Here is a 23,253-nt window from a genome sequence, read left to right as displayed (position 1 = left end):
TTTGGTAAATCAGGTATCAAATTTGAAGGGGATTTCCGAAGCTGGGGTAGAAAAGGTAAAATTTGGGCTTAGGTTGAAAAAGATCTCATGGAGAGGGACCATTTGTGACATTATGGTAAATTAGCTTAGGGTGTTGGGTATTTAGTCATTGCATAACCCTAACCCTAGAGGGTATCACCAGCCGCCACCCTCCTTATGCCTTCCCTTTCCCAGCTGCTGCCTTCCCTTCTCCTATGTTCCGGCGTCACCACCACTGTATCAAGGTCGCTAGCCGCCGAGCCAAGTGCAGCCGTCGCCTTGGTCGTTGCGAATAAAGATGAAGACCAGCGGAGGCGCTGTACAGTCGGTCGTGGAGAGGGTCGAGTCACAGCCGCCATGCCGCTGTGGTTGCTGCTGCTGGATTACGCGCTCACCGCCGGTCACCGTGACCTTTCTTGCTGGGGAAACGAGCCATGGAGGAGCCGCTGCCCTCGGTTGAAGTCGCTGCCACCATTCCTTCTTCTTCGTCTTTTTCTGTCGTTGTTCACAGCCACACCCGGCTGTTGCCGGTGCTGTTCCAACCACCGCCGTTAACTGATGCCGCTACCGTGTTCGTCGACGACAACCACCGTCTGCCGCCCCGAACGGTCACCGAGAGTGGCTGCCAACCGCCATGTCCGACGTACGCCACCTTTTAGGAGTGGTTGAGTTCGTAGTTCACGAATCGGGTGTGTATGCTATTGTATTGCATTAATTCGTGTGTGTGTGTTATGTGACCGGAAGATGCAAATAGAACCACCACCACCACCGTGAGGTGGTGGCTGCCGCCAAGCACTGCCGTCGGCGACCATGGTGTGGCTGTGTGTGAGTTAATTAGTGTGTGAATTAGTTAGTGTGTGTGTTAGTGAGTGTGTGGATTATTTTGGATAAAGTTTGTAACTGTAATTAGCATTGAATAATAAAAAAATAATAATAACCACCACCGTAAGGTGGTGGCTGCCGCCGTGAGCCGCCATGGACCACCACTACCCGAGGTGGTAGTGGGTGGTGCCCCGCAAGCAAACCCTAATTGACCTAGCAAAACCCTAATGGGCTTACGGATTAGTTTTGGGCCTAATGGGCCATGTTTGGGTGAAAAACCCTAATTAGGGTTTAGAAAACCCTAATTGTGAGTATTTGGGCCTTAGACTTATTGGACCCACTTTTGGGCCATTGAGATTGGATTGTGTATTAAGCCCAATTTTACCATATCATTTATCTAGTAGAGTAAAGGACTTAATGGATTAAGTCCTTAATGGGTTAAGTAAGAAACACTTAACCCTAGTTATCATTTTATGTGAAACCCTAATTTCACTTGGGCTTTGTGTTGGGCCATCTAAGAACAAGCAAATGGACTAGAATAATTTAATGGGCTTTAGGGTAAGGTCCATAGGAGGGTGTGAGCCCAATTTGGAAAATTGGGCCATAGATGGGCCATAGTTTGGGCCTAGATGGTTGTATGATATTGGGCCCTTAGAATGAGACATGTTGGACTGGACTGAGCAATTGGGCCTTAAGGGAAGTCCATGTAGAGGTTGGGCCCAATTTGGAAAATTGGGCCAAAGGTTGGGCTTTGAGCCATAGTCGGACTTTGGGCCTTTGGATTGGGCCTTGGGACTGAGTCAAGTTAAGTTAAGGGTAAAGTAGTCTTTTACCCCAAGCATGGAATTATGGATATGTGATAGAACCCAATTATTAATTGGGTGTTATTTTGGTGTTGACAGTTTGGGAATCTGTCATCCAGCAGCTGGGGTTGAGTCTGCGGGACTTCAGCAGTGTGGGATTGTGTCTACGGGACTTCAGCAGTGTGATGTGAGTTTCCTTCCAGTAGGAACGGGTCTACGGCCACAATGCCGACCCGTTTAGTTAGCAGTAGTTCCAGACTTCGGTCTGATGCAGTAGTTCAGTGTGCTTGATGTCTTTGTGATTCAAAAATGTTTTTGTGTTATGTATTCCGGACTTTGGTCCGATGCAGTATGCAGTATATGTGTTTATGCCAGTAGTTGTGATTATGCTATGCTATGTTCAGTTAGTTCCGGACTTCGGTCCGATGCAGTTTCCGGACTACTGTCTGATGCAGAGGGCAAGGCCCTGGTTAGTTCCGGACTTCGGTCTGATGCAGTTTCCGGACTTCGGTCTGATGCAGAGGGCAAGGCCCTGGTTAGTTCCAGACTTCGGTCTGATGCAGTTTCCGGACTTCGGTCCGATGCAGAGGGCAAGGCCCTGGTTAGTTTCGGACTTCGGTCCGATGCAGTTTCCGGACTTCGGTCCGATGCAGTGGGCAAGGCCCAGTAGTTGCTTTATATGTTATTGTATGGTATGTGGTAGTTTGGGGGAGCTCACTAAGCTTCGTGCTTACAGTTTCAGTTTTGGTTTTAGGTACTCAGTTTTCAAAAGAGGAGCTCGGAAAGATTGCAGTGCACACACCATTTGTTCAGCCTAGGATGTTTATACTCTGATATACATGACAATTGTTATATTATTCTGAGATACATTGTTGTGATTTTTTTCTATGACGTATGATGACTATGGTTTTATTACCGATTTAAAACGAAATTTTCAGACTGTATTTTTGGGATGTTACAACGAGCCATTCACCTTATGTGAAAATATTTTCCATTGTCTTACAAGTTAGGGAATTTATTTTTTGTTAAAAATTCTAGGGCCTTATCGTTTGAAGTTGCGTCATTGATGATCACTCTCAAAACGTTCTGTATATCTCACTCATATATACACTCCAATCATAAACAACTCACATCCTCCCATTGTAACTATCTAGGAGCCTAAAATCTAGGATTCTTTTATGCATGATCCAATTTTCGTCAATATAGTGATCCGCTACAACTATATAATTGACTATTTGACATGAGGACTTTCAAGTGTTAATCGTCAAATGTATGGTGCTATTTGTTTAATCAAGTAAACAAACATTTTTTTCTTCAATATAATAGTCTACAACATCCCGATTAAATTTATGCCTCGATGACAAAAAACATCCCGACTAAATTTATGCCTCGATGACAAAATAACCCACCCATTAAGTGCATTTGTATACTCAATAAATGCTTTTTTTTTTCTAAATGCTTAAAGAGTAATTCATCTATAACAAAGAGGTCTAGTAATTTTTTTTAATCCTAAGGTCATCATTCTTCAAAGTTGTAACACTACCCACCCCACAAAGTTCTTTCTTAAATTACAAATGTGTTGTTTGTTTTTTTAAGCAAAAATTCATAAAGTCTGCGGACCACCTCTGCAATCCTCTGTAGTAGAAGAGGTGGACCAAACGACTGCAGACTGTAATAAAAAACGTGTTTGTTTTTTTAACATCTGCATGTTGCTGCAGATATTAAGAAATTAAAATTAACTGATTTTATAATCCGAAAATAGTTTTTTAATACCGAAAATTTAATAATTTCTGACATTCGGCAATAATTTATGATATTTCAGCAAAAAAATAATTATATCTCAACAAAAAATAAAGATATTTTAGCATAAAATAATGATATTTCATCAAGAAATTATTATTATTCAATATAAAAAAAACAAAATTCAACAAGAATAAAAAAAACGAAAAAAATGTGAAATAAGATTTCAGCAATATATAATCAATATTTCAGCAAGAAAAAAAAGAAGAGGTTGGAAGAGACAATACAAATGTTGCGTCAAACAGAACACGCGCAAATGTTTTTTACTCCGAAGACTTCTGAAAAAAAAAACAGTTGCGAGATGAAAAGTGTTGCGCGTGTGTTGCGCCGCACACTAATAAGAGGTCTGAAGAAGTTTTTTTTTTCCAAAAAACAAACAACACCAAAGTGTTTTGGTTTTTTCATGTTTTCCATATTCTTTTTGCAGGAACGACATGTTTAAGTAAACTAGATGTGTCATTATGTGGCATATCATCTTTAAGAATGGTTGATCAAAACTAATATTTACCATTATTCTTTTTTGTATCAAAACTAATATTTACCATTATTCTTTTTTGTTCCATCATCATCTTCTATCCAAACGATCCAAAAGGTTTTCCAATAATCCGATATCTCTTTGCCTACTTTTGGTTCCTTTTTTTTTTGACTTTGTCACATACTTTTTTTTTTCCTTATCCACATCGTTACCAACAATAATAAGGTAAGGTCAACAAATATATCATCTTAATTATAAAAAAACAATTACATGAATAACATTAATCATGAATATTACAATATCAATTTACAAGAATTAATTGAATTATATGAATAGAATAATCGATATAAAGAAACCAATAAAACATTACAACATTAAAAAGTTTGACTTACTTGACTATCTTCGATGGAGGAGGAATCAAATTTTCCATATATGTCCTTGAGTGTGGTAAAGAAACTTTTAAAATATCATTCTTTTGTAGAATTCTTTGTTGATCGTGGAGATGAACAATTATTTTTGAGGTTTGTTTTATTGTTTGGGTAGTCAATATCGAACACAAAGAGCATTAGGGGTCTCTCTCTCTCTCTCTCTCTCTCTCTCTCTCTCTCTCTCTCTCTCTCTCTCTCTCTGAATTAGAAGATTTGGATTTAAAATTTAAGTGCTTTTTAAAATTTTAGTTCAATTTTAAGTAAAAACTGAAACATATTTTTATGTGGGATTAAGAACCGACTCATAAAAAATTTATGTTAGTTCGGTTTATGAGTTCTAATTCGAGTCCATATTGACTTATTCCGTACGATTTTTGTGCTCATTCCTAGCTTAATCAATTAAAGATATCAAACAAAACCAAGAAGGTAGTTTTGTTTTGTTTTTGGGATTATCAAGAAGGTGATTCTCTGGTTTGATTTTTGTTTGAGAGTTTCTGATTCTTGACATCTAGTTTAAGTCTGAACATGTATTAAACTATTAACAAACAAAAGCAACTTTTAATCAATAAGAAAGTAAAAAACGGACTGATGGACCTTCTTTTGTCGAAATTAGAAACTTCGGAGTTGTAGAGCCCATATACATGGGCCTAGATTCATATTGAGCTCAGTACCCAATAACCCAAAAGCTATCATCGACGATCGACCTCACAAATAAATCACACTCCAATTCTATGTTAGGGTTTGTCTGAACTCTGAACGGGTTTTCAATCAGGATCCGAGCAGTACTGTTGCGCATGGCGAAACCAACGGGGTCTGGTTTAGGCTCATCCTCCCGCTCTCGCTCTCGCTCCATATCCTACACTTCTTCTTCAGCTCCCTCTCCGAAGAAAAGGTTTACTTTATTTAGTTAGACTTATTCATATCCATTTTTATGTTTAATGATTATTTAGGGTTTTGTAATGCTGAGGTTTTGGTCCTTTTTATCAGTTCTGATGATGAACCAACGCCAGGCCGCTCTCCACCACCTCAATCTAACGACGCTTCTCCACCTCCCAGGTTACGATGCTAATTTAATTTGTTTATTTTACTTCTTTTGATATTTCTATCTGTAAAACGCCCCCTTTCTTGAACATGAGCTACAACATTGTGCGTAATCTGGTTTCAATTTAATTTGGGTTTTGCACGTTTTTGGAATAAATTACTGACTAGACGGACCATTAAACACCCATTGTAAATATACTTTTCTAGGTGTATAATACTGTACCAAACTCGATATCAGTTTTTCATATGCTAAATGCGAGTTTTGACTGAAGCTTTTAGAATCTGTGTGCATCTATCTTGAATCCTAGTTTCGACTGAAGTTTTCAGGAGCTGTGTTTGTCTATTTTGAAGTTGAAGTAGGTGAATACTTATTAAAAACTTAAGCACTTTTTTGGGCTTGAAGTAATGTGTATGAATCCAGAAGGAATAGGTGGTTCATGTTGTTTTGTTTAGTAATTCCAGAAGGTCAAAGTTTTTTTTTCTTTTTGTTTTTTTTTTTAACTCAAATTGGGATTAAAGTGGATCAACATGAGCGAAGATGGTATTAAGACACAACAAAAGGCATATGCTATAACACCTCCTGAAGCTTTACTGCTTCAAATCATTAAATCTTTTTAAAGCTTCAACAATTTTAAAGTCATTATTTTACTTTCCACTATTTTATATGTCTTTTTTTTAAAATTTGGTTCACCTCATCATTAATGTAATGGTTTGGTTGAATTGCATGACCTTAGTATAGAACTAACATTAACTTGTGTATAGACTCCCTCTCTGTAATAGCCACCATTCTGCTTGTTACACATATTAAAAGGCCACTAATTGTTACATAAAAATAATCACCACAAATCTCTTTCTGCTATTTGTCTTGTATTTATTAAAAAGGGTACACCGATGAGTAAATTTCTAACTAAGTTGAGTTTGATTGAAGACAATAGTCAACTACGATATGAATACAACTTAATGTAGTTGCTCTTCCAATAGTTATACCCACAAAGCATAGGGATGTAAAGTATATTATCTTTTGCAACAGTTTTGTGACCTATAAGGCTAGGATTCAGAGCCTGGTGAAGGACAGCAATCGACATGAAGAGGCTATCGAGATTCCATATCATTGCCTAGGTGCTGTTGAGATACACAAGAGGACCCATGAGGCCAGGATTACCGAACTTGAGCTCGAGGCTCAGGTATTACACCAGAGGATAGAAGTTGCAAAGGCCACAAAGGCCAGGATAGAAGCTGCAGAGGCTGCAAAACAGAGGGCTAACGCAATCAAGGCTATACTAGTCTCTCTTTTTGGTTAGTGGTAGATTCACTTGGGTGGGTGGTGCCTTAGTGCTTGGGTTAGGGATATAAGGATACGTCGTTATATGCAAGAGTGTAGAACCCTTGCTATCTCTTTAGGCATATTATTTTGGATAATATTATATAGATCTTTTCCATCCTAACCCCATTAAACTTTTGTGATTAGCTTTTGATTGATGTAACGGTTTCAAAGATATGTATATAAGAAGCATATGTTTATTATCACAACAACATGTTACTTTGAATATTGTTCATTTGAATATTCAGTCATTTGCAAACTAAATTAAGGAATCCTTAGTGATTTCAAAAACATTTAAACTAACATTTCAACTTAATACGATCAAATACATTTGCATAGTTTTGACTAACATGATTGTTCAAACAACTTATATGCTTTATAAAAACTTGTATAATATGACGAAATAATGCCTCGAAGAAGAGGTACTTGAGGTTGACCAACACCGACATTAAGGCCAACCCTTACGCAAAGACAAACATCGATGCCAACTCCCGTATTGGACTTGACAACAATCAGACTAATGATTGCACGAGCTACGGATGCACTAGCAAACTATGAAATCATTAGAAATGTTGGGTCCGGGGCAAGGTGATTGAGTTTGAAGTTCAAGAAATTGTGTATAAGGAATTGGTGATTGAGTTTTTAGCCACTATTTCTTTTGGGAGGAAAGATGGTATATATGTTGAAGACAACCTTTCTTTTTTCCTTGGCGGAGAAAGGCGCACCCTTATCCTTGCTGATTTCCCCATAAGAACGGAGATCTATCTTCCGTCCGAGGTCCATTCTGAATCTTATCTCCAATATATTGTTGGTTGTGTGTGGATTACAGAAGGGTTCAAGGCGGAAACACACGGGAACAACATTGCAAATGGAGCCTGCCACAAAGGGACCGCTCAAGAGAGTGACATCCAGTCGCCTTTTCATCGCCTCTTGCATCGGCTCATCACGAACACCATCAATCAGCGCCAGTAGGGTGACAAGTGCCCGACTTTGGACGTATTTTTCTTATGGGCTCTCATATCTCCCGATGCTTATGTGGACCTACCTTTCCTTTTGGCGAAGTTTCTTGTTGTTCGGGAATGAAAGGATAGGCGCGGGTCTTCTCTTTATGGTGGTATGTTGATCACTAGGCTTGCGCGTTCGTAAGGTATTCTTGATAAACGCGAAGCCGTATTTTTACTGTGGAGCCTCAGAAACCTTTCTCTATTCTCCTTTATAAGCGGGGAAACATTATTGAAGATCATGGGATGGGACATTTTTCCATTTCTACTGACACTCCCCGAAATCAACCTGGGAGGCGGGTAAGGCAAATAGGAGGGGAACCCGAAGAAGACGAGCTGCCAGTGGTACCGACTGAGGAGGAATTACCCATGGATCCTTATAGTATTGCACGAAGAAGATTTGAAGACAATTTGGCAAGGAGTGCCAACTACACCAATATGAGTCTGGATCACCTTATGGCGCAGATGCATGTCTCACGACCTGCTCATTTCCCCGCTTCGTACCCTTCGTACCCTTACGCACCGAGCTGGGAGGAGTTATGGAGAGAACAATAAGGCGGAGCTGGAGGCAGTGGAGGAGGAGATGGTGTTGGCGATGATGAAGAATGAGAGTTTTTATCCTTTTGTTTAAGTGGATTCAAGACTTGTTTTTTTTATGTTTTTATTTTTCAGGTGTTTGGTTTGTTGGATACTTATCTTTGGTTGTTTAACTATGTTTCCTAGTTTCATTACTTTTCTATGATTTAGATTTAGGGAATTTTTAGAGTCCGAGTGAAGGTATTTTTGGCGAAATGAGGTTCTTTATAGAGAAAGATTAGAAAACGGCGAGAGAAGCAAGATTAAAGCATTTTCGGGTGTTCATTTAAGTCAAAAAGTGCAGAGTCATGTCCAAGCAATGTGTTTATTAGTAGGTGTTCAAGAATAGCTCGTGAATCTGTTTATTTCTGCATAGTTTTGGGGAATTTTACGACCAACACGACGTGGCAATAGACAACACGTCGTGTTGTCGCAGTCAGAACACCGAAATATTATTTTGATTAAGCCACAACGTCGTGTTCCATTTCACCACGAGGGGGGTGCCTTTTCAAGTCCGATTTTCGAGTCTGATCACATACATTCTGAAGTCCAAGTGTCAAAGCCTTTAATAAGTGAAGGGGGGTATATTTGGAAAGATTATTATCTCGATGAGTGGCGTTTCTAATTATACATTGATTCCCATGACATGGATGAGCTGTTCCACACGACATGATTGACATTTTCCTATGTCGTGGGGGAGTTTTTCATCACGTAAGGAGGCTGTCATTCTACATACCACTTTCGTTTCCACACTTTAGAGCAAGCTAGCGATCCTACACATGATTAGAGATACATCTTCTATCCCATGGGAGTGTTCTTTTTTCTCCCTCTTTAATTATATGTTTTTGCATAATATGCAATGAGGGCATTGCATAAAATAAGTGTGGGGTAGGGGGTATATTGCATTAGAGAGAAAGCTTTTGAGTTTTCAAAATTTGCATTCATATAGACTTGAAATAATAGTTTAACTTAGAAAACTTAGCTAATTAAAAAATTTGCTAGTATAGTGTTTTTGTGGCTTCCCATTTCCTAGTGAAAAGTAATGAGGTATGAAAGGTAATCTGGTAGCTTATATGGCATAATACGTTTTGCAGCCTAAACCTGAAATCTATCCAGGAGAGCTTAGGTATTCATTGCACTTAGACTAATACCTTAACCAATAAAGGTTAAAGTTAAGCTCATTGCTTAAGCATGTAGGATTTGAGTGGGAAAAAAAAAGTTAGATACATGTAAACAAAGCAGAAAAAAAAGAGAGAAAATTTACAAAAAAGTTAAAGAATTTTGGAGCAGTCAAAGTATGAAATTCAAAGATCAAAATTCTGATGAAATCCAAAAAGTTGAAGATACCAAAAATCAAACAAAGAAGGTGGTGAATTCAAAGAAATCAAAGATCAAATATTTAAAGAAAGTGAAGAATTCAAAGAGCTCTATTGTGGTATCAAAGTTGTAATTTTTCTAGAGTTTATGTATGCTTGGTTGTTTAGCCAAAAATACCTTGAGGTTAAGAAAGATTTCTAAGGATTGTTTCGGAGGGTTGCAAAAATGAGTGTCGTATAAGTTAAGGGGTGAAGGTTCATAAGGATTGTGAGTATTTATGAATGGGAAGTTCTTAGGAATCATAGACATAAATACATGCATTGTTGGGTTTGAAATAGATTGTTTTGTACACTGCTGGTAAAATGAAAAATCAATTTGCTTAGGGGCAAGCAAAGAATAAATGTGGGGTATTTTGATATGGGCATATCTATACACATAATTATACATCATATCTTCATATTTTTAATTACTTTTATGCCCTTTATTGAACAAAAGGTACTTAATTTGTTATGAATTGTGTTGTAGGGGTAAAAGATATGCTTGGAGCAAAAAGGAAGCAGGAAGTTGGATGTTGGAAGCTAAGAGTTTGAACCAATGCTTAAAAATGAAGAAGAAATACACTCAACACGTCGTGGTGGATTTACCACGACGTGGTGATTTGAAGCTTCCTGAATGATTTCGAAGACTTGTGGAACACGGGATAAACACGAAGACCACGACGTGGTGACCTCAACACGTCGTGGTGCTCTGAATTCGGGAAAATTATAAATAGATCACATTTGTCTCCGAATTGGGACTTTTGGCTTTGGATGCAATCATCACTTTTAAAGGAAAAACACCTGTTCTAAGGTTTGGGAGCAAGGAGTTCGTTTATAACCTTGGAAGTAGGAGCATTAAGGCAACCAATTTCTACACTTTGACTTTTCATTAGATTTTGCCATGTCAAATACTATGAATTTCGAGTTTGTCTTTGTTTGCTGAAATCATGAGTTAAATTCTCATGACTTTCGTTTAGCCTAAGGTTGATTGTTTATTTGTGGTTGAATTTATGGATTGGTTTTAGTTATTTGGTTATTTGTTGATTTTGCTTATTAAAGAACCTTATTTTCTCTATTTATTGCTGAATTTGATTAAGTTAGTATGACTATCTTCCTTAGTTGAATTTGAATCTTATGATCTTGTGAACTGCAAAATTGTAGGAGTAGAGTTTTGAATAAAACCTAGGGTTAAGTAGAAAAGCGGGTAAAAAGGTATAGGAGCTAATATATAACGACAAATCATATATTGAATTGAATCAATAAACTAAATTGATCAATCTATTATAAGTCTAGTTAACTCGAACCGAACACTAGTAAACTTGTTATTTGTCTGTCTGATCACCAAATAAATAAGCTAGTTTGCTAAAGGATTAAGTTAGTGAATACTAATTTGGTCATCTTAGGAATCGGTAACCAAAGAAACTAAAATTCATTACACTTCCATAAATCAACCATAATAACAAATAAATCCGAAGTTAAACGAAAGTCTCTTATTTACCTTGGTTAATTAATCTTTGTTCTCTTGATTTTGTTCTAGTGTTAGCTTAATTAGTTGATAGTTAGTTAGTTTGGTAAATTAAGTTTCTAGTCTTGCAAGACTAGAGAAAAAACCATTTTTCAATTTTATTAGTAATTAATTAGTAGTAGATAAAAATTAGCTAAAATACTGTTCCCTGTGATCGATACCTGTATGTTCTATAATATCTTCAACAAAGTACACTGCATTAGGAAATAATTAGTTAATCCTACTAACGTGACTAATTATTTCCTAAGGTAGTGTACCTTGTTGAAGATAGTATAGCACACTAGACAGGTATCGATCACAGGGAACGATATTTTAGCTAATTTTTATCTACTACTAATTAATTACTAATAAAATTGAAAAAGAGTTTTTTCTCTAGTTTTGCAAGACTACAAACTTAATTTACCAAACTAACTATCAACTAATTAAGCTAACACTAGAACTAAAGCAAGAGAACAAAGATTAATTAACCAAGGTGAATAAGAGACTTTCGTTTAGCTTCAGATTTATTTGTTATTATGGTTGATTTATGGAAGTGCAATGGATTTTAGTTTCTTTGGTTACCGATTCCTAAGATGACCAAATTGGTGTTCACTAACTTAATCCTTTAGCAAACTAGCTTATTTATTCGGTGATCAGGTGGAGAAACTAACAAGTTTACTAGTGTTCGGCTCGAGTTAATTAGATTTATAATAGATTGATCAATTTACTTTATTGATTCAATTCAATATATAATTTGTCTAGATAAGGCTCAATCCCTTCCATCAACCCATTTTGACTAATCCAATGCCAATCTACTACTGCAGGCATATGAACCTTCCTTTGCTTCATCCATTCTAGTTTTGCATTCTATTTTGCAAGAATTTCGGGCCCAACAACTCGTGGAAAAGTATACCATGGGAAGTTGGGGCGACTCCTGGGTTGATTTCGGCGTGAACGGCTAGCCATAACTGCAAAATAACCAAAAAGAACATACAAGGAAACCTTAGGCAAGATTAAAATCAGAATAAAACAGATTAGGCCTTAAATTTGTTCACCACGTCGAGGACCACGACGAGTCGTCGTGGTCGACGAACTGTCAATTTCTCTAGGAACAGTCGAGCACTAATCCGCACATAATCAACTAAAATTAACTTCAGGGATTGTTTTGGGGATGAAAACGAGTAGGATAGCAACAAACTCAAAGTAAAACATCAATAATCGGGTCCGATTTTTGCAAAAATCGGAACCCTAGGTCTAAAATCGGTCGTAGATGTTATTCTAATCAGCAAATACATACCAAATACTAGTAGATACTCAATTATTAGCACATAAATCATACTTTTTTTTATTGAAAAAGCAAAGAAATTGAAGCCTTGGAGGGAAGTTCTTCGTGGGAGACGATGGCACGACGAGAGCGAGTAGTAAGAAAATGATTTTGACTGTGGAGAGAAAACCCTAATTTTACTGAGTTTAGATCAACAACACGAGGTGTTGAATTCACTACCTCGTGTTGATTTTAAATATTCCGAAAATTATGTTCAATTATTTTGCCACCTCGTGGTGATTAAAGAAAAATTCGTTATGGTGAAAATCTTATAAAATTAGCACCTCACACTTGTTTTATGTCATTCCCCACTTAGAAATCCATAAAAAAAATGCAGATGAATGAGAGAGAAAATAAAACAAAATAAAATAAAAGGAAAGAAAATGCAAACTCAAAACTAAAGGTTGCCTCCTGCAAGCGCTTCTTTTTGGGGAGTCATGAGTCAGACTCTTTCTCGTTTACGTTGATTCAGCTCGTGTGAATTTGACGATTTCCCCCTCTTTTTCTTCAATTGGCATTCCTTCTTTGTAAAGCTTTACTCTATGCCTATTAACCTTGAAATGGGTTCCGTCTCTGGATATAAGCTCAATAGCTCCATGTGGGAAAACTTGTTTAACAACGAATTGCCCATCCCACCTAGTTTGTAATTTGCCCGGAAAAAGCTTTAATCTTGAATTGAAAAGTAGCACCTTTTGTCCCTTGTGAAAATCTTTATGTCCTTTTAGTCTCATGTCATGCCATTTCTTAGTCTTATATTTATATATTATAGAACTAGTGTATGCTTCGTTTCTAAGCTCTTCAAGGGCATTCATTTGCATAAATCGGTTGGTACGAAGTTCGGCTAGTTCAAAATTACAAATCTTCAAAGCCCAAAATGCTTTATGCTCAATTTCAACCGGCAAGTGACAATTTTTTTCCATAAACCAACCTATATGGTGTAGTACCAATAGGTGTTTTAAATGCCGTTCGAAATGCCCAAAGTGCATCATCAAGCTTGTCCGACCATTCCTTTCTATTACCGCCAACCGATCGCTCCAATATTTGTTTTAACGCCCGGTTTGTAACTTCGGTTTGCCCACTTATTTGTGGAGGATAGGGTGTTGAAAACCTATGGTGTACACCATATTTTTGTAACACCTTAGCCAATTGATCGTTTGCAAAGTGGGTGCCCCGATCACTAATGAGAGCTTTAGGAACACCAAATCTTGAAAATAACTTTTTAAGAAAACGCACCACCACACGCGCATCATTAGTAGGTAATGCTTGCGCCTCCAACAATTTAGATACATAGTCGACCGCTACCAATATGTATTTATTTCCTTTTGACGTTGGAAAGGGTCCCATAAAGTCAATCCCCCATACATCAAATATTTCACAAACTTGGATGCTATTTTGGGGTATCTCGCTTCGGGATGAAATGTTCCCCGACCGTTGGTATGAATCACAATCCTTAACATATTGAGCAACATCTTTTAAAAATAGTAGGCCAATAGAAATCGGTCTTAAAAACCTTTTTAGCCGTTTATTGTGCTCCATGATGTCCTCTGGTGGGCCCGCTATGGCAGTGTTTCAAGATTTCTCGACTCTCCTTCCCGAACACACATCTTCTTATCATACCATCTGCACAGCTTCGAAAGAGGTATGACTCACCCCAAAATTAATACTTGATTTCTGAAAAGAATTTCTTCTTATGTTGTCGGGTCAAATCTTTTGGAATATATTCACTTGCTAAGTAATTAGCTATGTTCGCATACCAAGCTACCTCTCCTGCTATTACTAATAGATATTCTTCGGGGAAATCATCTCCAATCTTATTTTCTTCCATTTCCTCCAAATACGGGTTCTCTAGTCTTGATAAGTGATCAGCTGCTACGTTTTCCATTCCCTTTTTGTCTCTAATTTCAATGTCAAATTCTTGTAAAAGCAATACCCAATGTATCAGTCTTGGTTTAGCATCTTGTTTAGCAAAAAGATACTTAAGGGCGGAATGGTCGGTAAAAACAATAGTTTTGGATAAGACTAGATATGGGCGGAATTTATCAAAAGCATAGACCACCGCGAGTAGCTCCTTCTCGGTAGTAGTGTAATTCTCTTGAGTCGGGTTTAGAGTTTTGCTTGCATAATATATAGGTTGAAAATGTTTGTCAACCCTTTGTCCCAAAACAGCTCCAACGACATAGTCACTAGCATCACACATTAGCTTAAAAGGAAGACTCCAATTTGGGGCGATCATAATAGGGGTACTATTCAACTTCTCTTTCAACAATTGAAAGACTTCAAGGCATTCTTTAGAAAAATCAAATGGAGCATCCTTTAATAGAAGTTGAGTCAATGGCCTCGTGATCTTCGAAATGTCTTTGATGAAACGGCGGTAAAATCTCGCATGGCCTAGAAAACTTCTCACCCCTTTTACATTTGTTGGAGGTGGTAATTTAGCTATAGTGTCAACTTTTGTTCGATCCACCTCTATCCCTAATTTTGATACTTTGTGTCCTAGCACAATTCCTTCCTTAGCCATGAAGTGACACTTTTCCTGATTTAAGACTAGGTTGGTCTTCTCACATCTTGCTAGCATTAGGTCTAAGTTGGACAAACAATCTTCAAAAGACGACACAAAAACCGAGAAGTCATCCATGAAAACCTCCATAAATTTATCGATCATGTCATGGAATATAGCCATCATGCATCTTTGGAAAGTGGATGGTGTGTTGCATAACCCAAATGGCATCCGTCTATATGCAAAAGTCCCACTTGGGTAAGTGAAAGTGGTATTTTCTTGGTCTTGTGGGTCAATTGGAATTTGAAAGTACCCCGAAAAACCATCTAGAAAAAAATAGTAAATATGATCGGATAGTCTTTCGAGCATTTGATCGATAAATGATAAGGGAAAGTGATCCTTGCATGGAGCGTCATTAAGCTTTTGATAGTCGATGCAAACACGCCACCCGGTTACCGTTCTTGTTGGGATTAACTCGTTATCTTCATTGGTAACCACTGTCATTCCTCCTTTCTTTAGTACCACGTGTACCGGACTTACCCATGGGATATCGGATATAGTGGTAGAATTTTCCTACAACAATAGTTACCATTCAAGCATTAAGATGGTACCTTACCAAGCATTGTACATATAGAAGTGTCGTACACCGCCTTGTTGGCTTGAAACCAGAGAGAAGCAGTGTATGGGTCCTGAGATTATCCATCAGACTGCTAAGAAGTTGAAAATGATTAGAGAAAGGATGCAGTAGCTCAAAATCTTCAGAAGAGCTATGCAGATAAGAAGCAACAACCGATTACTTTTGAAATCGGAGACCAAGTGTTCCTTAAAGTCTTGCCATGGAAGGGACTTATTAGATTTGGGAAGTGAGGGAAGTTGAGTCCAAGATTCATCAGACCATTCAAAGTTCTTTAGAGGATTGGAAACCAAGCTTACAAGCTGGAGTTACCGGAAGAATTGGAAAGTATTGATAACACCTTTCATGTGTGTTATTTAACGAAGTTCATGGGATAAGTTCCCAATGTGATTCCACTTTCATAGATGAGGATTGATGAGAACAAGAGTTTAATTGAATAGCTCGAAGTGATTGTTGACCATAAGACAGAGAAGTTAAGATGTAAGATGGTCAAATTATTGTTTGTGCGATGGAACCATACGTCTAGGCCGAATCTCACCTGGGAGACCGAGGACGACATGATAAGTCGCTATCCACATCTGTTTGTTGATGCATGATTCCGAGGACGGAATCATCCTAAGGGGGTGAGAATTATAACGTCGGCGTTTCCTCGCTAGGCATTAATAAAATAATATAATTATAATGGTCAACAATTGTAACCTTTTCAAGAATAAATAGAGTTATTAAGTATTATGTGTTTTATGAGTAGTTATATGTAGTATACGTGCTTAAAACGATATAATGAAATAAGAAATAAAATATGTGTCTTAAATAGAATAATAATTAGGACGAATAAGCATGATGAAAGTCTAAGTAGTCATAATGAGGATTTCAGGGATATAAGAAACGCTCAAATCGGCTTAGAACGAAGAAGTTATGATCCGTTGAAGTTTTGTGTGTAACATTCTGTTTAAAATAAAATAAATAAAATAAATTAATTATTAATTAATTAATTAATTAATTAATAAATAATAAGCCCTAAAACCCCAAGATGTATTTTAAATTTTATTTTTCTTTAGCCCTAAATCCATAATATCAGTGTTAGCCATAAGGAGTTAAATGTTATAATTTCGGGAATTTGGAGTCTATTTTGTAACATCTGGACCGGAAATGTAAAATATTTTGTAGATGAGGGGTTGTTGGGTAATTAGTGGATTTAAATTGAAAATGAACTTTGGGGGAGGGACTGAAAGTGTTTATTTGGCTTAAGTTTGAATATGGACGGGGGCATAAACCTGTCACCCTCCTCTTGGCATTCATTTAAAACGCAACCCTAACCCTAACATGATCCAGCCGCCGCCACCTCCACTGTTGAAGTTGAAAACCACCAAGGCAAGCATCATCGTTGCACCCGCTACCGACGCAGACGAGAACCGCGAGACGACGTCGCATCAATCGGAGACAGAAAGAACGGAGGCATGTGATGGTCGTTGTTGTTGATCTCGGTTAAGAATCGTGCCACCTCTCCTTCTCCATTTCTTTTCTGCTGATACGTCGCCGATGCCGCTTCGGCGGTTGTTCCATTTGTTGCCATCTCTTCCAACCGTCACACGCTACAGTGAGGGTTATGCAGCATTGGACTTAATAAATTAAGCCCTTAAGGGGTTATGTGTGGAACACTAACCCTAGTTATGATTTTATGTGGAAAATCCTAGAATTGGGGAGCTCTATTTTGGACAATGATCGGTGTAACGCCCACATATTCGGGCTAAGTCAATTTAGAGACAATGAGCATCAAAAATGAATTTTTGATAGAAGATTATTTAGAAGGAATAATCTTAACCATGTGGTAGTATATGTTACAAGGGTTCCGTACATATAAAGAACGCCAAAATCCGAGTTATAACGAAGAAGTTATGGCCCGTCGAAGTTTTACGGCAAAACCGGCACGACAGAGAGGCGTAAATAGTGAATTTACGATGGAGGACTTTTTAGCCTTAGTGATCTAAACAAAAGTTATAGTATACGTTAAACCGAGAACATACAAAAAAAAAAGAACGCCCAAATCTGACTTCGTATGAGGAAGTTATGAATTTTCTAAGATTTGGCATAGCAGTGCACGACCTGAAACTCGAATTTTAGTTCGAGCGGTTTTTGGCCTACGCGACCTAAATTAGAGTTGAACATCTCGTTAATATTAGCGTAACGATAAAAAGACAGACGAAAATGGAGCTCATATGCGAAAGATATGGACGAAGCTTAGTCTCTACTTTTCGAGCGCGACGAATTCGATACAGTTTTGTAAATCCGAGATAGAATGAGAATTAGCCAACAGGGTCTAAATGAAAGTTGTAGTACTCGTAAAAATACCAACGCGTGGATATAAATAACGTCGAAAACGGAGCTTGTATGCGAAAGATATGGACGAAGCTTAGTCTATACTCTTCGAGCGCGATAAATACGATACAGTTTTTGTAAATCTGAGATAGAATGAGAATTTGCCGACGGGGTCTAAATGAAAGTTGTAGTACTCGTAAATACCAACGCGTAGATATAAAGAACGCAGAAAAGGGAGCTCGTACGCGGAAGATACGGACGAAACTTTGGGACTACTCTACGATAAAACTCCTATAAATAAGAGATGAACTCTTCATAATTTCTTCACACCATAAGCCTTTCTTTCTCTCTCTCTAACTTCTCTCTAGCCTCCCTAAACCCCTCCAAGTCTAGGGAACCTCCCTAGCATTAGAAGAAATCCCCGGAGCGCCCACTGTAAGTGAGCTATGCCTACACTATTTCTAATATAGCTTTTATTTAAATATAGTAATTTTATTAGGACCTTATAATAATTATTTGGGCTATTATTATGAGTTATATAAGTGTCATTATAATATCTTTTTAACCACTCGCGGTATAGGGAATCTGGTTTGGAGGGCTGCTTGGGTTGCTGGATTCAGAAGTGCTATATGCCAAAATGATCCTACCCTCCGGTGTTTCATGTCTGGGCCCTGTCTGTACATAGTGGGTGAAGAGTATTGTTTAACACATATATAATAGTAATAATAACTAGACTATTAATTAGTCTTGATGAATATTAGACTAAACTCTAGTGGTAATGATACTAGGTTTTGTCGAAGGAAATTGTTTTAAGTAAACGAAGCGATGTCCGAGTACAGAGTCATCACCTTATCAAGTGAGTGCATAGTCCCTTTCATGAACATGATTTTAATACAAGTATTGATTGAAGGTATTAAATATATGTTTATGTGTGAGTTATTTAATGTTGGCTGAAATACATGTTAAAGAACATACCTGATTATATATGATGATTTAGGATAAATAATAAACCTAAATTAATTATGAGGAATATTGGGTAGTATCTTCTTACGAGTACGAGTGAGTTATACTCATAGAATAGAACTTTAATATATGTCATTGATCCGGGAGCATGGATTAGACATAGTCATTGTCCCTAGTCCGAGAGTATGGATTGGATATAGTCAAATGTCATTAATCCGGGAGTATGGATTAAGGCATAGTCAGTTGTCCTTAGTTCGGGAGTATAGATAGGACATAGTTATTCGTCATTAATTCGGGAGTATGGGTTAAGACATAGTCAGTTGTCTTTAGTCCGGGAGTATGGATAAGACATAGTTATTCATCATTAATCCGGGAGTATGGATTTAGACATAGACATTTGTCCCTAATCCGAGAGTATGGAATGGACACAATTATTGATCCGAGAGCATGGATTAGATCCGGGAATAAGAGGTAAAATTTAAGGTCCGAGAGTATGGATAGTCTCGTTGTGAGGATTGAAGGAGTGGGGTAAGAGTTGATTATATATATGAGGAAATTGTATATTTTGTGAAATCTGAATTATATATATGATATAACATTGTGGGATTGAAATCCCTATGTACTCACCAGGTTTCCCAACCTGACCCACTCAAGCTTATTTGTATCACAGGTGTCGATATGAAGTTACATTACACTAAGAGATTAAAGAGATGTAGATCACTAGTGTAAATGAATGTAAGTTCTGTTTATACTTATGTTTCTGAATTGATGATGACATCCCAAATGTTTTAAAATGAACAAAAATACATTTCTTCGGAAATGCTTTAATAACGTATTTATCATGTTTCTTTTTGGGAACAAATTCCGCAACATTTTTATTAAAAGAAGTACTCTGATTTTTATAAAGCATAAACAAAAATCGGTCTTTTCTGGCCGTGAAAAAGAGGATGTCACAATCGGGCGTGTATTTAGGCCACTAATTGGATTATTATTACACCCAAGACTGACTAAGTCAAACCTTAATTAGTCCTACCCTTATGTGATTAAGTCCTTAATGGGCTAAGCGTTCTACTTAACCCTAATCATCATTTTATGTGAAACCCTAATCGTTATTTCATGTGAGGTGGTCAATGTTGCAAGTGACTATGACCTGTGATTGGGTATTGACTCAAGTATCTTCCTGTAGGTGATTGGAAGTGAGTTGAAGCTGGTCGAGTTCTTGGTTGCTACAGTGGTTATCTACGCGTATATCGATGTGAGTTTCGCCTCACTATACCCGTGGGTCGAAGACACCAATGTCGGCCCACTAGTTTTGGTTATCTGTTAGTAAAGGGATACCTTAGGGACTGTATATAGTCATGTAGGAGAGACTGAGGACTCTTGATCTAAGCTCTCTTACCTGTTCCTTGTTTGGTTGTGGTTGTAGGGTAGGATCACCTGTTCAGGTGACTATCTCACCTCTGAGTATATACAACCATGCATTCCTTAGATTGCTGATATTTAGTATGTTGCTATGTTGTAGTGATCTGTTAGATTTGTGTTCTGGTATTGAATATGTTGCTATGTTGTACTGATCTGCTAGGTCTGTGTTCTAGTATTGAATATGATGTTATGTTAGAGTGATCTGTTAGATCTGTGTTCTGGTATTGAGTATGCTGCTATGTTGTAGTGACCTGTAGAACTGTAAGTTATCTATGCTTGCTGGTTATCTTCTATGGAGTGCCCTTAGGGACTGTCTATGGTTATGTAGGATAGCATGAGAACTCTTGGCATAGGCTATATTGCATGTTCCTTGTTTGGTTGTGTCTTTAGAGTATGATCATCTGTTCGGGTGGCTATCTCACCTCTAGTTACTTATGGTTATGCATTCTATGGAAGTTGGCTGGTAGCAAGATTGTATGTTGTGAGAGTGCTAGTAGGCGATAGTGAGTTGTATGATTGTTGTTTGACTGTATTATATGCCTACTTGATCCTAGTTGTTATATGTTGACATGTTGTGTTGGTTTGGGTTGAGGCGGTTCTGCTTTGTACTGTAGGCCAAGATACTTGGCGCGGGCCGGTTGTAAGCCGTAGGCACCGAGGCTTGGGATGAGCGGTTGGGTTGAGGCGGTAGGCCAACAAACCCTGGTATTCCGGCCCTGATAGACTGAAGGACTGCGAGGCGGTCCAGTCAGGCAAAATGCCCGAAGAGCGGCAATTATGCATGCTTATATGTTTATCGTATGGGTTATTTTGGGATAAACTCACTAAGCTCTATGCTTACCCAGTTGTTTATTGTTTCAGGTGTTATTGGTGGCTATGGGAAGGCGAAGGCAGGATTGTACACACTCATCAACAACATTGAGGATTTAGTATCGTCTATGATACTCTGGTTTTTAATAAATGTAATTTGGAATAAGCGGTTTTCTTACTAACGGATTTATAGATTAGGAAGTTTTACTTTAATAAAAAAATTGGTTGTGAAATTGGGACGTTACATTGCGTTCAACCTATTATTACATCAAGTGTCATAAATAGTGAATCGGAGATAGATCGCTTACTAGCCTAAGTGATGTAAACAAAATTTGTAGTAATCTTAAAATTGAGAACATGCACATAGAGAACGTCTAAATCTAACTTCATATGAAGAACTTATGATTTTTCTAAGTTTTCAGCGCAACAGTGTGCGCATTGATATTGAATTTTAGATTTGTCAATTGTTAGCCGAAACAATGTAATCGAGAGTCAAAGATCTCGTTAATAAGAGTCCAACAATATAAAGACAGTCGAAAACGGACGTGGGATGAGAGAGTTATAAAATTTTTAATGGACTTTAACAGTCTAAGCCTGTTAAAAATATAAAGTTAAAAATAAAGTTAAACTTAACCGACGGAGTCTAAATGAAAGCTGTAGATCTCATCGATAGCTACGTGTGGGTATAAAACCCATCGAAAACGGAGATCATATAAAGAAAATGTGAGTTTTCTAAGATTTTATTAAAATTTGTGCGCAACCGCGCGCATAGAAAGAGTCACGACTCCCCTCTGATAGCCCATAAGATTTCGCCACGTGTCACCATTAGATGATTGCCACATCACCCTCTCTGACAATTTATGCGACATGCCCCAACAGGGTGCACGACGCGCTACCTTTTTGAGGTATAAATAGCCTTTGAAGCTCTGCACATTCCCCACACCTTTAATTCGTCTCCCTCTTGAAATTCTTCGTATATTAGCCCAAAATTCTTTTAGAATTAGTATTCCAATGAAGCCCTACAACCCCTGAGTGCCTGTCAAGTAGTAGCCTTTTAGTAGAAGCTCTGTTAGTGCAATTTCCGGACTTTTGTCTAGGGCATCTCTGTCACATCGAAGGAAAGGCTAAGTGTTGAAGCGAAGTGCTGCCTAACTTTCTAGTCATCCACTTTATCAAGTAAGCGCATTGTTACTTTCAACATACAAATAGATATAAAGTATCTAGGATTAAATGTTATATGTGCCTATTATCTGAATTACTTGATATTTGTGTTAGATAAACTATATGATTTTTAATTGATTTAATCATATTTGTATTTTCTTGTATATTCATATAAAATATATTGGGTAGTGATGGGTGATGAAAATGATGAGCGGACTTGACTATTTATGAATTAGTCGTCTAGTAGAGTATAAATGACGATCACAGATTATTGTAGATAGTCATGTGGAAACGTTAGCAGGCTCGCAACCTGTAGGTGTTAGTGAGCTATATGTTCATTAATGTACTCTATCCCCCCCCCCCCATGGTTGCCTTATGGACACAAGTTGCTAAAGTAATCCCCCAATCAATATTGTCTACCCGTTGATGATGTTGATCCTTAGGATAAGTCCCTTGAGATCAACTTTTAGGATCAATATGTGAGAATAACGGGAATGGGTAATCAGGTGAATTATTTGCTATGAATTATATAACTAAAGAATTTAATTATTGTGGGATGAAAACCCTATGTGCTCACAAGGCTCCCAAGATGGGGAGTCCCATAAAACCAAGTCCTAGAAACAATGACATGATGGTGCAAACATTATTACCTCTGCTACAACATCTTACAAATACCATAATCGCCAAACAAAACACATAGTCATACATGCCGTTATCGTCGCCATTCCCATACACACATTATCAAGCATATTGGCCTCCTCAACATCATCAAACATATGCTTTGCAATCCATATCAGGAGGACAACCAACGTCACATCAATATCAAACTAAACAACATGGAAATAATAGACAAAATAACACAAATGGAGATGCAAGCAGCAGAAGAGTCTTGAGGTCAAATAACTCACCTTTAGTCAGGAGTATACCTGAGTACCAACTACCGATTGGAGCAGACATACCAGAAATCTCAAAATATGATGGG

The 23,253-nt window shown here is 37.7% G+C and overlaps 1 protein-coding gene across 3 annotated transcripts; it reads left to right on the top strand.

Moving 5' to 3' along the window:
* Nucleotides 1-5,050: 5,050 nt before the first annotated feature.
* On the top strand, nt 5,051-21,343 carry LOC145125034 (uncharacterized). Of its 3 annotated transcripts, none has more exons than XM_079060528.1 (3): nt 5,051-5,238; nt 5,334-5,402; nt 10,128-10,717. In XM_079060528.1, exons 1-3 carry the CDS (start codon nt 5,141-5,143, stop codon nt 10,276-10,278), a joined length of 318 nt encoding a protein of 105 aa, XP_078916654.1. In that variant the 5' UTR covers nt 5,051-5,140; the 3' UTR covers nt 10,279-10,717. The 3 variants fall into 3 exon arrangements, 2 of the variants coding, with proteins under 2 accessions (XP_078916654.1, XP_078916653.1); XR_013715762.1 differs by lacking the exon at nt 10,128-10,717 and adding an exon at nt 21,162-21,343 and having other exon boundaries at nt 5,053-5,238; XM_079060527.1 differs by lacking the exon at nt 10,128-10,717 and adding an exon at nt 6,418-6,934 and having other exon boundaries at nt 5,053-5,238.
* The last annotated feature ends 1,910 nt before the right edge of the window (nt 21,344-23,253 follow it).

Source organism: Lactuca virosa, chromosome 7 (assembly GCF_052849685.1).
Source record: "Lactuca virosa cultivar CGN04683 chromosome 7, Lactuca_virosa_CGN04683_v6, whole genome shotgun sequence".
NCBI classification, from domain to species: Eukaryota; Viridiplantae; Streptophyta; class Magnoliopsida; order Asterales; family Asteraceae; genus Lactuca; species Lactuca virosa.
The sequence above is the reverse complement of the archived record's forward strand: the minus strand, read 5'-3'. Positions and strand labels throughout refer to the sequence as shown.

What these genes read in the sequence shown, in the direction of transcription:
- LOC145125034 (XM_079060527.1), top strand. Translation starts at nt 5,141, where the DNA reads ATGGCGAAACCAACGGGGTCTGGTTTAGGCTCATCCTCCCGCTCTCGC. An exon ending in GCTCCCTCTCCGAAGAAAAG is followed by an intron (nt 5,239 to 5,333) that starts GTTTACTTTATT and finishes CCTTTTTATCAG; the next exon opens with TTCTGATGATGAACCAACGC. An exon ending in GACGCTTCTCCACCTCCCAG is followed by an intron (nt 5,403 to 6,417) that starts GTTACGATGCTA and finishes CTTTTGCAACAG; the next exon opens with TTTTGTGACCTATAAGGCTA.